The 15,069-nt window shown below is 38.9% G+C and overlaps 1 protein-coding gene across 1 annotated transcript in view; it reads right to left on the reverse strand.

Annotated features, from left to right (window-relative positions):
- Nucleotides 1-15,069, reverse strand: part of ARHGAP26 (Rho GTPase activating protein 26) — a 385,346-nt gene that overhangs the window by 177,234 nt on the left and 193,043 nt on the right. The window contains exon 12 of the mRNA XM_015597932.2: nt 8,419-8,455. Within this exon, the coding sequence (XP_015453418.1) occupies nt 8,419-8,455 (37 nt within the window). The remainder of the gene's footprint in view (nt 1-8,418; nt 8,456-15,069) is intronic.

Genomic DNA, 15,069 nt, shown 5'->3' on the forward strand with positions numbered 1-15,069 from the left:
GCAGCTTTGGTTGTGCTGCCAAATGCCTGTAGGAGGGTAGCGGGCTATGTTACGGTTCTGCACCTGGGAAGCTCCAAAGTCATTGAAACATATTACTCTGGCTCTCCCAGTGTCATGCGTGGTGTGTGAGGGGCCACTCATTAGAGGAGACTCCCTAAGAAGAAATATGTAATGGCCCCTCAACCACAAAGAGCTGGGTGAGTTAGGTGTTGGAGGTTGATGATAAAAACCCTTTCAGCCCCAGTGAGTTGACCATATAATGACAGGATGGCAGAGCAGAGCAAAGATTTCAATTGTATCAAGAAGAGGTGGTAGGGGGACGACTCTGGCAATCAGGCAGACTCTGGTTTGAATATCGGCTCCACTACTTCTCAGCTGTGCTACCTGAACCTCTTTAAGCCTGTTTGCTCAATTGTAAACTTGGCCATGAATAGCATTTCTGCAAAATGCAACCAATCACATACCACTTTCATGCTCCCTGCCATTATTTCCTGCTATCTTAGACTAATTTTTAAAAATTCATCCTTTTATTAAGCTAAGGGTTAACAAACTATAGTCCATAGGCCAAATTCACCATTGCCTGTTTTGTAAACAAAGCCTTACCAGTTAACACCCGCACCCATTCTTTTCTCTATTGTCTATGGCTGCTTTCACACTACAACAGTAGAATTCAGTGGTATCGCAAAACCAAAAACATTTATTATCTGGCCCTTTACTAAAAAAGCCAACCTCTGTGCTAGGCAATAACATTAAGAAAACCAGGAGGTTTACGTATACTTGTGCCCCTCCCCAAGCTAAATGGTAATTTAAAATGTTTGTTGAGTACATCTAAAATGATCTTAGATACCACCAGTCATGTCCATACCCCACTCTGAGAAATACACTCATGAGGATCACACGAACTAACTCTCATAAGGCGCCAAGCCTGAAAACAGCAGGAGTATTGGCTGTCACCCTTCCTTCTCCTCCCTGCTCCCCTCAGGAGCAGTCCTGTCAATACCATGAGCTCTTCCTCCTCATCTGAGAGAGTAACAGGCATGACCAGATAATGAGAAGGATAAGAACAAACAGTAATTAAGCACTTACAAGCTAATATGCCAGATACTGTGCTGAATCTTAATCCTTACAGCAACTTTCTGAGGTAGGCGTTATTATTCCTATTTTACAGGAAAAAAAAAAAAAAGGAAGCATAGAGAGGTCCAGCTCTAATCCACAGTTCCACAGCGAATGTGTCAGCATGCTAATCTATACCATTCACTTAGTACCCTCCATGGAAACGGCTCTCTCCAATCCACATGGCAGGACCTACCCACAGGAAATATCTGAGGTATTTATAAAAACTGAGGTACAAGGATGCTCAGGCTGATGTTACTCATAGGACATGCAAGTCCAGTGACAGGAAATGGTTCAACAAATTAGGATATAATCCTGTGACAGAATATTAAACCACCAATACGAATGGTATTTACAAATAATTTTCATGACATGGGAAAATGCTTGTGAATTTTTAAAACGGATTTAAACAATTTTATTCAGTATAATGTCAATTAAGTCAAAATACATATTGACATTGACAAATACATATAAAAAATCATAAAAAAAGGCAGTAAGAAAATATCTCTGAGGGTGGTATTATAGGTAATTTTCATTAAATTTTTGAAAATCATTGTTTTATTGCCTTCATATTCTAACAATGAGTTCATATTATTTTTATAAGAAGTGAAAATACATGTTTTTCAACCTGTTTAGAAGTGAGATTCTGAGATTCAATGTCGACACCCCACAGATGACTAAATCCTAATTCCAACTTTGCATTCTTCCTCCAATCACTGCTCTTCCCCCCATAGTCCAGCATGAACGACAAGATGGCAAACTACAGTGGGTTCTTGAACATTACACAAAGGCTTCTTGCAAAAGTACTAGATTAAAAACAAACTGGAAAGAATAAAGGAATTAAGACTTGGAAGCAAAAAAAGTAGTTACATTTCCTTCTTCTGGGAGGAGGGAAAGTAGGAAGTTTCCATTTTTTAAGTCTTTCTAGCTGAGATGGAAGCCCGTTCTAAGCTTACTCTCAAATGGCCTTGGGCATTCTGTCTTCACACTGGGTACCTCTGTAGATAGCATAAATATTACACATACACACAGACACACACAACTGTCCATTGAAAGTCCCCTAGTTGCTTGAATCTCAACAGCAGACCATATATTCCTTAAAGGCAGAGGCACATATTCTACTTGTGGATGTCCTTATCCCTCAGTACTCAGGTTGCCCAGGGCCGCAAGCCTTTAAGAACTCTGAGGGTTTTTGATCAAATGAAGAGCTACAGGAAGAACTCTTGCAGTCAAATCTAGTAAAGGCTCAGGCAGGAGCAAACAAAAGCATATTAAACAAAAGTGGGAAGCAGAGTAAGTGATTGCAATGTTCTCTTGAAAAGCCACATGGTCAGTGTTGAGCTGGGTTCTGAGGTGCATGAGAAGGTATGTCCGCAGCAACTCAGCCATATTCTTTTGAATATAATCTGACTAACCTATGGAATTCAAGGGAATACAAACAGTAAGGAAAGTGGTACTAGGAAATCATGATTAGGAGATTGAGCCCTCTCTGTCTCATCTGTCAGCCTTCAGTCTTCAGACAGCTGGAGAAGCAATGGGAGAGCAGCGTGTCTATAAACAAGCTAATCTTTTTAGAGCTAACAGGCAGTAACATTATTTAAAACGTCAAACTTGAAAAATACCCACTCACACTAGAAAAGTCTGCCTTTCCCTTAGATTTGCACTGGACTGGTCTATCAGATACCTCTCTGACAAGTTCTTGGCTTTCTCATTTTCCCTCAGGTGGGACTACAGGACAACAGCAGCTGAGAAGAGGCCACTTCCTGACTTCTCCTCCTGCTTCTGATCCAGGCTCATTTCAGAGGAGAATAAACAAATTCTCATGGAGACTTTGGGGAGTAATTCTCACAACTGTAGCCAAAGGTAGGGCAAGCAACAGGACATGGAGACCCGAGAGATATGCATTAAGATGGCAAAGGGGACCAGAGAGGGTGGAATGGGAGGAAGGGTCCTTGCCCACGGCAAAGTCCTGTACTTTGTAATAATAAAGTGGACAAATCAGTGACAGGTGTCAGCTGTCTAGGTTCTTGACACTGATGAGATCACTCCCTCAGTAAAGAAATTTAGGGAACAACGAACCATACTTCCTTTCTCTCTACTATCCTTACTCCTATCTTTTCCCTTCTCTTCTCTACCAGGTAAGAATTTGACCAAGAGAAAACTAGGTGTCACTGACGTATATTCCTGACATTCCAGGAACACACTCAGGGAAGGATCCTGATGGCAACAGGATCCCCGGGGTGAAAGGCCCGTAGAATTGACTAAAAAAGCAAACTGGTTTTTAAATACAGTATTTAGGAATTAACAACCAAGAATACACAAGATCTATAGGTAGAAAACTAAAACTCTATTAAAGGACACAGACAGTTTGAATAAATGGAAAGACATTCAAAGCTCTTAGAGGAGATAGGTTAATATTATAAAAGTGTTGATTTTCCCTAAATTAATCAATACCATCCAAAGTAATCCAAAATGAAAATTTAAGTTTTGAGGAACTTATCAAACATATTCTAGAATTTATATAGAAAGATAAAGGTCCACAGCAGCTGAGTCAACCTTATAAAAGGAAGGTAAAGAGAGGAGACTTAAAGTAGCAGATATTAAGACTTGCTTCAAAGTCATCATATTAAAACCAGAAAAGAATGAGCACAAGAACAGACAGACCAAGGAGATAAATAGCTGAGAGACAGAGCACATATATACAAACCTAATGTACAATAAAGCTGGCAGCAGAAGTCGAAGGGAGAGAGAATGGACAGTTCAGTAGATGTTGGTAGGAAAAATGACTCTTCATATGGATAAAAATAAAATGGATCTTCATGAAACACCATATACAATGGTAGATATTTGCTAGACAAATCATGAAGCCAATAAAAAAAAATGTAGGTGCACATCTCTGTGACATGGATCAGAAAGGCATTCTTTACAACATTACTTGAAAATCATAAACTAGAATGCAAAAAAGAAAAGACGAATTTAAATATATAAAAAGTAAGGCCTTATACTCAAAGGAAGGATATCATACATAATATTAACAGACAGATGACAAGATGGAAAGACACATTTTAAAAATCTACAACTAACAAGGGATTAATATCTAGACTACAGAAGGAACTTTACAAATAAACAAGGAAAAGATGGCAATTGCAAGATAAAAATGGGCAAAGGACATAAACTGGCAAAAAAAAAAAAAAGAAACAGAAGAGAAAACCTAATAAACAGGCATATGAAAATATGCTCAAACTCATCATTAGAGAAATATAAATTAAAACAAGCTATCATTTTATAAGACTTACAAAAAAATTAGAAAGCTTGATAATGGCAAGAGCTGGCAGGAATGGAGAAATCCTCACGTAGGGCTGGTGGGACTGTGGACAGAACACTCAGGAGAAGAACATGGAGCCCTCCCTCAAACTCAGTATATGCACACCCTTTGGTTGACCAGCAAGTCTCCTCATAGGTAGAACCTTAAGAACTGCTCATTCAGGGGCACATATGGAGATACTCATTGTGGTGTCGTTAGTAGTGATGAGGCGGTGGAGCGCATCTTTGCAAAAACTGAGACACATTGTTCAATACCATGGAGTATGTGGCAAACAGAAACCACAGTCTAGAAGCAGACAGAAGAAATTACATGGCTCCTAACACAATACTGAGGGAGCAAAGTAAGAAACAGAATGAGATAAAAGATACACATTGTCCGAGAAGAGAGTTTAGAAGTACACATTAAAATAGTGGCCTATAGAGGAGGAAAGGGAGTCAGGAAAAGAATGAAAATGAATGAATGGAGAGGCCTGTGATGATAACATGCCACCGATGGAGGAGTATGATTAATTCAATCCCTCTATAGCTGAGATCGAAATAGAGAATAGAGGAGGAGAGGAAAAAGTCTCTGCAATGAAATGAGCATGGATTAATCTGCTGCCATCCTCTCTCTGGCAACAGAGACATTTGGAAAATACCAGCAACTGATAGACCTTAATTATGACCCTGTCTTATACCCCACAGGCACTATACATCCTGAGAGAAATTTCAAGATGAAAGCAACAAATTCAGAAATGCCCCCAGAGGAACTTCCTTCTGCTACCTGTTCATTCTGGCTCTGATAAAATGCTGGCATTCAGATTCCCACCAAAACATTTTCCAGAAAGAGAATGCTAGACATTTGGTATTTAGATATTAAAGGTGAAGAAAGCAGTACCCCACTCTTAAATTCATATCAGATTGATTTCTTAACTTTAAAAGAGTTTTGATTGTGGTATAAATAGAGTTGCAGAACAATTCAGAGCCTGAGCAAGAGTGCCACCTGTGGCAGTTAAGCCCTGTGGGTGGGTGTGGGGTGAGACTGCAAATTACTGCGACCAAGAGATACTAAAAATACCACCACTTTGGAGGGGAAGGGCAGCTAAGGCACTGTATGGCATGAAAAACGGTCCTGATGCCAGAGGAGGTGAGGAAGCACCAACCCAGAACACCACCCTGGGTTTGCCAGCTTGGAAATCAGTGGTCAGGCTATCTTAAAAACCTGGAAACATAATTTCTATCTAAACTACTCCTGGAAAAGTAGCCCCTATGTTTTAACCCATCTTTTTCTCTCCTGCTTGCTAACTGAAAGTGTAAGCAATTGAAGAATCATTACAGACTCAGGGCAGCCAACTCTCTATACTCTGAATAACAGGATGCCAAAGCAAAATGGTATAAATGTCTGTTTTCCAAAATGGAACTTTTTGTATTGTTCTTTTCTTAGGGAGGTAGAATATCCTTGTGGTTAACAGTAGAACCTTTAGAGTTAGAACTCAGATTAAATTGTGTCCCCTGAGTCTACTATTCTCAACTTCCTAGTCTACAAAATAGGTCAAAAACACTTATCTCACAGTGTTGCAAGCATTAAATGAACTAATGTGCATAAAACATTCCAAAACAGAGTTAAGTGGTCAATAAATTCCACCTATTTGTAGCTATCATTGTAAAATATATCCTCACTGTAGGCAATGCAAAGCATAGAGAAGTATTTAAAGTATAAGGTCAGTTCATCCCAATAATCCACGTTCTACCCTGATAAACAGTTTGATAAAAAATGTATTTCCAGACTTTTTTTCTATCAATATATCTAGATGAATTAAGTTATTTTATTAAATGCACTGTTCTCTAACCTGATTTTTTAAAAACTCAACAATATACTGTGGGCATCATTTCTACAAATACACCTAGATCTCTCTTATTCTTTTTAAAGGCTACATAGTACTCTACGACATTTTAAATCAGTTTCCTATTGGGCATTTACATTGTCTCCAATTCTTTACCATTATTACCAATACTTCGGTGAACTTTGTTGCACAAACATCTTTGTGCTCTAGTCTATTCCTTTAGGATAAAATATTGGGTTAAAGGATATTCACTTTTCACATATTCCCAAAAGGCCTTACAGAATGATGGAACTAGTTGGCATGCCCACCAATAAAATCAGGGTCATCTTTCAAATTTATTGGCACTTATCTCAAGGAGAGAAAAGCTGGTTCATAAGATCACAGTTATAAGAAAATTTCAGGTCAGGTCTCCATTCATATGCTTCTCACCCCCCATAGGTCTTGGGTCCTCAGAAGTAGTGTGTCCCAGGTTGGGGCATAGTATGGGCATCTGTTACTTTAGCCTGCTTGGCATCTAGCCTCTCTAATCCTGGTGAGTTCTCTGATTTCCCTCTGGCAAACTACTCTGATCCCATTTTATGCAGTATGCTTGAAACTGTCAATCGAGGTATCTTGTTTTCCCCTTGGTGGGTCAAAGCTATACCAACTTAATGCTCTTTTCTGGAAATCTGAATTTTCAGAAGAGTGAGGCAAGGACTAAAAACAGTTTAGAGTTTTATCATCCTGCAAATATCAAAAAGACTCTTTCTCATTGGTTCCTGGGTCTCTAGAGCTAGTATATTTTCAGGCCTGGTTCTTTAGTTCTTCTTGCCTTACTGTGAGTTACCCTACCACCTTCCATATTCCTTCATAATTAATACTATTGTTTTTGCTATTGTTATTTTAGCCCGAGTTAGTTGGAGTTGATTTCAGATATTCTAAAACTGTACCACTGATACACAGTGGGAGGATAATGATTTCTTTGCTTCCCTGAATATTTACTTTAAAAAAATTTCCCTGTTCAATTCTTGAGAGGAAGAAAAAAAATGAAGAAACATTTTTTTCCTTCTCCTAAAGGACTCTTAACCTATGAAAGCAACCATTCCAAATTATTCAATATCTCATGTAAAACTCCTGGTAAATTTCTATTTCTGAAAGAATGCAAGAAGAAAAATCTGTGTCTTATAAGGGATTTCATAGACAGACAGACAGACACACACACACACACACAAATTTTCTTTGGATTTCACAGACAGACAGACAGACACACACACACAGACACACACATAGACACACACACACAAAATAGCTTATCTTCCTTTTGTCCAGAGAAGCACTGTTTAACTAATTTTTCTGACATGACTGGAACTCATAGTAGGGCTATCTTTGCATTTTTTTCCAAGCAGATTTTACAAAGCAAATCTAAGTCAAGGGGACAGGATTTCCTTTGTACTCGTGTAGCAATCTAGAAGGAATTTGTTTTTTCTCCTATGCACCAAGGAGATAATCAGCCCAAACGCTCTAGCAGTAGCAGTTTTATTTTAATCTCCTCATCTCTACAAGGTTGAAGGTGCCCTTGGAAATCATGATTAACCAGAGTGCTCAGAGCCAGCAGCAGGGAAAACGTCCTGTATATTCTACAGAGGCTGCCCACGGTCACTGCCCTCAAAGAAGATTATTACAGAGCTCACCATCTTTACTCGGTCCTCTCTCTAAAGAGGCAACAGCACACAGTTACTAAGTGATCACTAAGATAGTTACTGCCTCTCCAGTCCTTTGAGCAAGACTATGTCGGAAGCAAAGTCAACTCTGGCTTTATCACGGGACTGGGCTCTTGGGGAGCAGGGTATTAATGGATTAAGTGACTTTTAAGTGATGATTGGAGCTACATTCTTAAGATGACCTAGGATTAACTGAGATAATGTACATGAAAATGTTTTGTAAAGTGTTAAGAGTTACATAATGCTAAGTGTCATTACAGCCCTGCAGTCAGGCTCACTGAATGTCCTGGAGTCACTGATGTGGTAAGTCAGGGTGGAAGTGTCTCAGGCTGCTGGGGAAAATGGGGGCAGACCCAACATGCCCACAGCACCTCCTGGTGGCTCTTCCCCTGAGTAGCAACTTCTCATAGCCCAATCCCAACCCCAGCAGTAGACAATTACACAAGCACCATACTTACTCCCTTCGCTCTGATTGTCTTTGTTCGAGTTGTAGACCTAGAAAATAGAAATAAACATTTACTTGTGTGTACTTTACACCACCCTACAGGTTCAGTGAAGAAAATCATTATCTTCCCATTTCTCCTAGTTTGCACTATAAGATGAAAGGCAATTTCTAGCCGCCAAATATGAATCCCTTCTATAATCCTCTACTTCTCAGCTGTTCTTAAGTGTATTTACATTAGAATCATGTATGGAACTTTATTATAAAAATATCATATTCCTTCTTTTAATAAAAACAAACTATGTGTGTATGTAAAGTTAAAAAGGAGAAAATATTTTACATTAGTTATAAATCATTAAGCATTAACTGTGTACCAGGCAATGTGCTAAGCAATTCACATGAATTATCTCAAATTATCCACACAACATTTCTGGTGGGTAGGAACTGTTATTATCATTGTTTGACAAATGGAAAGTTTGAGATTTAGAAACGTTAACTAAGGCCTCACAGCTAGTAAGCGGCAAATTCAGGACAAAGAAACATTACAAACTGTTAAGTGTTAACACTGGGGATTGGGACCAGTCATTCTTTACCTTACAGACTTTTGAAATTTTTAATTTTATAAGAATATATTACTTTTACAATAGAAACTCCTTAAATGACTTACAGAAATCATAAAAGAAAAAGTGCCCCCATCCAGAAAAAGGGAAAGTGTCCTATATTAAAAACAGATATTGACATATTGCAAGAGTTGGCAAGCTTTTCCTATAAAGGGTCAGACAGTAAATATTTTAAGGCTTTGTGGGCCAGGAGGCAAAAATCAATGATATTATGTAGGTACTTGTATAACAAGAGTAAAAAAAAAACTTTCTACAAATTATTTGCTGATAAAATTCAAAATGCAATAACTTCTCAAAATACAGGTATAATATCCCTAGCAGGAGAAAATCCCTTTTAGGGTTTCATGGCTCTCTTTTCAGAGATTCTTGGCTCAGTTTCCCTAAAGATTAAATAAGTGGTTCTCAACCAATAGTGGTCATCAGAATCATGTGCTGTATCTTTTTTTTTTTTTAAGTTATAATGACCTGCTTCACCCTATTAGGCCTTTTCATACCTATAGAATCATAACTGCCAAAGAAAGATTTAGGCACTGATTTTTTTCTAAAGTAAAGGCTTTATTTTAATAGTGTCGGCATATCAGGAATTGGCAAAGTATGGTCCACAAGCCAAATTCACCTCATTACCTGCTTTGGTATAGCCTTTGAGCTAAACCCAGTAACTGTAGATGAATGAATATCTGCAATAGATTTGATGATAGGAAATACTAGCTTTGTACCCTAAGTAAGCTAAATGTTACTCCCCCTCTAAAAAAAAATCAATTTCCTCATTAGTAGATCTGTATTTCAAAAACTTGTATTCCTTGGAAAAGATATTCTCTCTGTATCAGAGGGAACACAGATGCCCACTCTCCCCTGGCAGTACCTCCAACATGGATATAAGTGGAGAATTTTAAGTAGACAATGGTTTTCTAATTGAACCTCACAGCACTTGTACAAGGATGCCAAAGAGGCTGGGAGAGAAGCTAAGATTCTGAGTATCTAAATGTCCTCCTTCCCTTCGTTTGTACTGGCTTTATCCATATGACTATCAAATAAGGGCATACTAGCTTTGAAAGTTTAAAGACCTCTTAAATGGGTAACTTCTGAAGTTACTTGCAATTCACTAATTTGTTTATTCATTTATGCATTTCACAAGTATTTACTGTGTGCTTATAATGACCAGGCAATGTTCTAGGTGCTGGGAATATGGATAAACACAATGGCTATGATCTCTGCTTTCCTGAATCTGCCTACTACGGAAGAGAACAGAAATAAACAGATATATAAATATGATATTCAAATATTGATAAGTACAGTGGAGAAAATAAAAGAGGCTACTGTGGACATAATGTGGGGAAAAGCTTCCCTGAAGAGGTGACATTTGCATGAGACCTGAATGATCAAAGAGGACCTCCTTGGGAAGACTTAGGGCCAATGCCAACCACAAGTGCACTTTTTTGAGATGAAAAAGCCATGGCCTTTCGGAAGGAGGAAGGCCAGTGCGGTTGGCATTGGTGCAAGGCAGGAGATGAGGACGGGGCAGAGGGGCAGAGATGTCATTCTTGTGACCTGTGAGAGAAATGAGTAGCCTCGAACATAATAGCTAAAACCAGTGATCCACGGTGACTAGTATTTACAAACCTTGGAAAGCTGGGTAAGGAAAGTGCAGGGGAAGAGACTGCATTTTGGCAAGTAGTTTTTTCAGCCATCCCTGATCACTTCATTCTTCCCATTAAATTCAAACATCCTATCCCAGAGAAACTTGCTCTTATTTATAAATGGCAAAATCTGGAAGGAATGGCAAAATGCAGGGCTTTCAGCCCTTCTTTAATAGAAAGTGAGTTTGAACCAAATTATTTTCCTTCTAGGCTTCCTGGGTCTCAGGAGGTCCCTGCCTGGAACACCCAAGCATTCTCCAAATTGGAAAGGTGTGATCAATGAGCCAAAGGCACCAGACACATGTGTCACCCGATCCTCTGCGGCCAGGCCATTAATCTCTGCCTGGTTTGGGTAAATGAGCCAAAGAGAATGAGTTTTGAAATGAAGCTAATAAACCATGCCCAACAGCAGTGTGTGACTACAAGGCCCAACTGGGAAGGCTCAGGGTCTGGGAGCAGCTTCACAAAGGCCAGATGGTACATGGGAAGAAGGTGGAACCCTCTTATCATGAATTAGGTGAGGACAACAGCACTAAGAAGGAATGGCTTTCTTTATGGAACATTTACCAGTACCATACATGATATCATCTAATCCTTGAAATTACCTTATGGTTTAGATACTAGTGTTATTCTCATTCTACAGATGTGGAACCTGAAGCCCAAAGAGGTTACACAGTTTGTCCAAGGACAGAGAACTGGTAGAACTGCATACTACTATTCAATCTTGCCTTTACAGGAATGTTACAATCCTCTTTTACATTTCCAGGCAGTGGCAAATGCACACAACACCGAGCCACTCCAGTCGTCTGTGGTTCATAAATACCTTACATACTGGCAGAGGCAAAGAGTCAGTTTTTCTGGGGAAACCTTCTTCCACAGAAATCATGGTTGCCCACTTGTGTCAGAATGAAGTTCAGAGGTAAGTGCAATTTCCTGAAATGAAAGGTCTCTGGCCGTGACTTCTGTCTTATGATCGGCAGAGTTATCTTACATTTACATGCTTTCAAATAAGTGCCTCCAGAGCATTTGTCTTGGAAGGACAGGACACAACTCTCCAGGATCAATTCAAGGGGACATGAGTCACTAAACAATGCCTGAATTATGGTTCCCAGGAAGACTGAATCAGTTAACATACCTTCTCTACAACCCAACTTAAGCCATAGTTCATCCTTCTTAGCCAGGGTACTCGAAGACCTGGCCGCGCTAAAGTTTCTTAGTCTTCTGGCTTTATAAACTTTGATATAGGTATGCTCTAGGTTCTGCTGAACACTGTATGTGAAGTTTTATTAAATATCCATGCCAATAAATGTTTGTTTTCAAGTGTATGCTTCTAGAGAATAGGAATTACACGTGTTTATCTTATCAGGGTCCATCTGAGAGTCATTATGGAATAATTACAAGAGCAATAATAATGAAAACGATGATGACAAAAGCCTAGTTATGCGTCAGAGACCATGCCAAGCACTGAATATGCACCATCTTGTTTAGTTAAACCTAATTATTCCCATCATACAGATGAGAAAACTGAAGCCTTAAGGAAGTCAGGTCACTTGCCCAAGGTCAGGTAGCTAGAATTGGTCAGAATCCAGACATGAACTCCTTCCTACAATCTGTCTCCAGAGCCTAAGCTCTTAACCACTAACCACATAATAAGAAAGACATGATGATGATGATGATGATGATGATGATGATGATGATGATGATGGTGATGATGGTGATAAAGGTAATGAGCTGTCCTGGGCAGCTAAGGTAAGTCACTGGAGGAAAGAATTTGTCACGAGTCAGAGAGAAAATAAAACTGGGAACGGCCTTCTGATTCCAACCTAAAGCGTTTATCACTAACCTATGCAACAAACTGGCATCTAACAAAGAAGTAACACTCCATATTCTCTCTGAATCACAGGGCTTGAACCTGAAGATAAACAATGGGCAGGAAAGTGGGTCTTTGATAGAGATCATAGAGCACAGTAATTCTATGAGTCCTCACCCAGAAGCTACAGTGGGAGTGCAATTTAATAAATCAAAGGAGGGTGAGGAAAGCCTTCATATGCTTCCTCTGCACTAAAATGTGATTTTGCAATAAATTCTGTTCACTGTTGAGCCAACTCAATTTATATGTCCCTAGAGAATTAAGAGAGACTACAGAATCATTTAAATTCCTAGAATTTTTCTAACGGTAACCTTTATTACCATTATCCAGGCCTTAATAAGAAAATACAGAGAGGAATTTCTTAACTTGTAAATTAAAAGCATAAGTAAAGCAATAATTAGACAAAGCAATCTCACTTTCTCTCAGCTGCATTAGTACTTGGTCACACCACACTTTGGATCCAAATCTGCACAAAATGAAGGTGTTGGAGAAATAAATTCATAGGCAAATTTATTTAAAACTACTGCTCCTATCTAAACTGCACTTGAACTCACACCTAAGCTCTGTATCTCTGAGGTCTCTTCCAAGTAGCCTGGAATATCTAAACCCCTTCCACTTGGCTGTTCTCCTAACATGCCAATGTGGAGACATACAAAACAGAACTACATACCCACAACTTAAATTACTACACCATCAGATATCATTCTGCCTCTTCTCTGTGTAATACAATGGACCCACCAACACTCGGACTTGCTCTTTTGAATTGTTTCTCTATTTATACTAATCTGTTGCTTAGGTTCAAAGTCCAGCTCTACCAGTCCAATCACTTAACATCTCTAAACCTTGGTCTTGCCAGCTGTAAAATAAGGATACTAATATTCCCTACCTGTTGAGGCTGTTGTAGAAATTAAATGAAAAAGAAAGCATAATAGATAAAATAGATATAAAAAATTTAACACAAAGCAAATTCTATGGCCCACAGAGCATTCATAAAGATTAACTTTCATCACCTCACCATCGCCATCACCATCACCTCCTCCTTCCTTCTCTTCATGCTTATTCCCTATGGGATAAATAGTTAAGCATGGGAAAGTACCTTGAGGGATTCAGTGACACTGGTCTCATTAGCACTGTAATTTAACCAACCGAAACTAATTAAGGACTAAAGGCAATAAGATAAAGTCAAGTTGTAGAGCAGTGGATTCTCAATTTTGTTTTGTTTTCAAACAGAAATCAAACATAAAAGTAACTACCCACCGCCAACTACTTTTTTACCACTAATTATGTGCCAGGCACCATGTTAATCATTTACATTATTTTATTTCATCTGCAAGACTATAGGGCACTACCACTGCTTGTACTTCATAGCATCATGTAGGTGAAATAACTTTCCAGCGGTTACAAATCTAGCAAGTGGCCGAGCTCTTTAGATTAGCGTCTGTACTCAATCACTTCATACAACTTTCCTATCCAGTCCTGCTCCCCAGGGAAAAAAATGGCTTGGTGATTAACAAACTCAAACAAAGCTAAGCAGTAATTAAAATGGCAACAATGTAGTCATTATGTAAGAATAAAATTTCCACCTAATTTTAAAAAAAAGTTATTCTACAAACTTTCAATTAATAAATTTAGTAGTAATTGAAAATCACCACAACCAGCTTGAGAGACTTTGGGATGCCTAAAAAATATCATTCCTGAAAACTGAGCACATACAAGACAAGCTGGCCAATGTTGTCAGGGATTGTGTGGCAGACGGATTTCTCAGTAGAGCACCACATTCAACTACTCAGCAAACTGAACTTAGGAACTTTTAGTAACGCCCCTGAGAAGTTACTAATGAGACATTCTTGGTCTGTGGAACATCGTCCAGCAATGCACATGAATTTTTGGATCACAGATATCCTCTCTTCTCATGGTGGGCCACTAGCCACACTTGGAAAAGCTTTCAAGAAGGAACTTTTGAATCTTAAGCATGTGGGGATAAAACCAATTTGAACAGCTTGGAGTAAATAAGGATGTGTCTTAACCGGAAGGGCCGGGCCAGAGCTTGGGAACTAGGTATTGGTCCTCCTCCTCTCAAGAGAGATGTGCCTCTCATCACCAAGCCAGAGTGACAAAACATGCTCGAGAGAATGGAAATGAAATGGCTGTTGTTGCTTTTCCATTTCTCACCTAGCAACACTCCCTTTGGCTTGCCCTTTCTACTGCTACTCGTATTGCATTTGCTGTCTGAGGGAGGAGCTCTGGAAAGTGAAGCCAATAAAAATATATCTGATGGCTCTTCCCAATGACCTATTGTTTTTGAGTAGAGAAATAAAAGAGAGACTGAAATTTAAAACAAAACAAAACCCATGTTGGAGTTGATGGGGGACAGTGCATTGGTACACTGACCAGACAGAAAAGGTAAGCCAGATCTATTATTTCTTGGTGATTATATTTCATTCTTCCAAGCATCAAGCAAATTCTCTTGGAATCTTTACCTTAGAAAATAATAGAAATACATATCTCTGGCTTAATTATGACACAATATAAAGCAGATT

The sequence above is a fragment of the Pteropus alecto genome, unplaced genomic scaffold, assembly GCF_000325575.1.
Source record: "Pteropus alecto unplaced genomic scaffold, ASM32557v1 scaffold78, whole genome shotgun sequence".
Taxonomy (NCBI): Eukaryota; Metazoa; Chordata; class Mammalia; order Chiroptera; family Pteropodidae; genus Pteropus; species Pteropus alecto.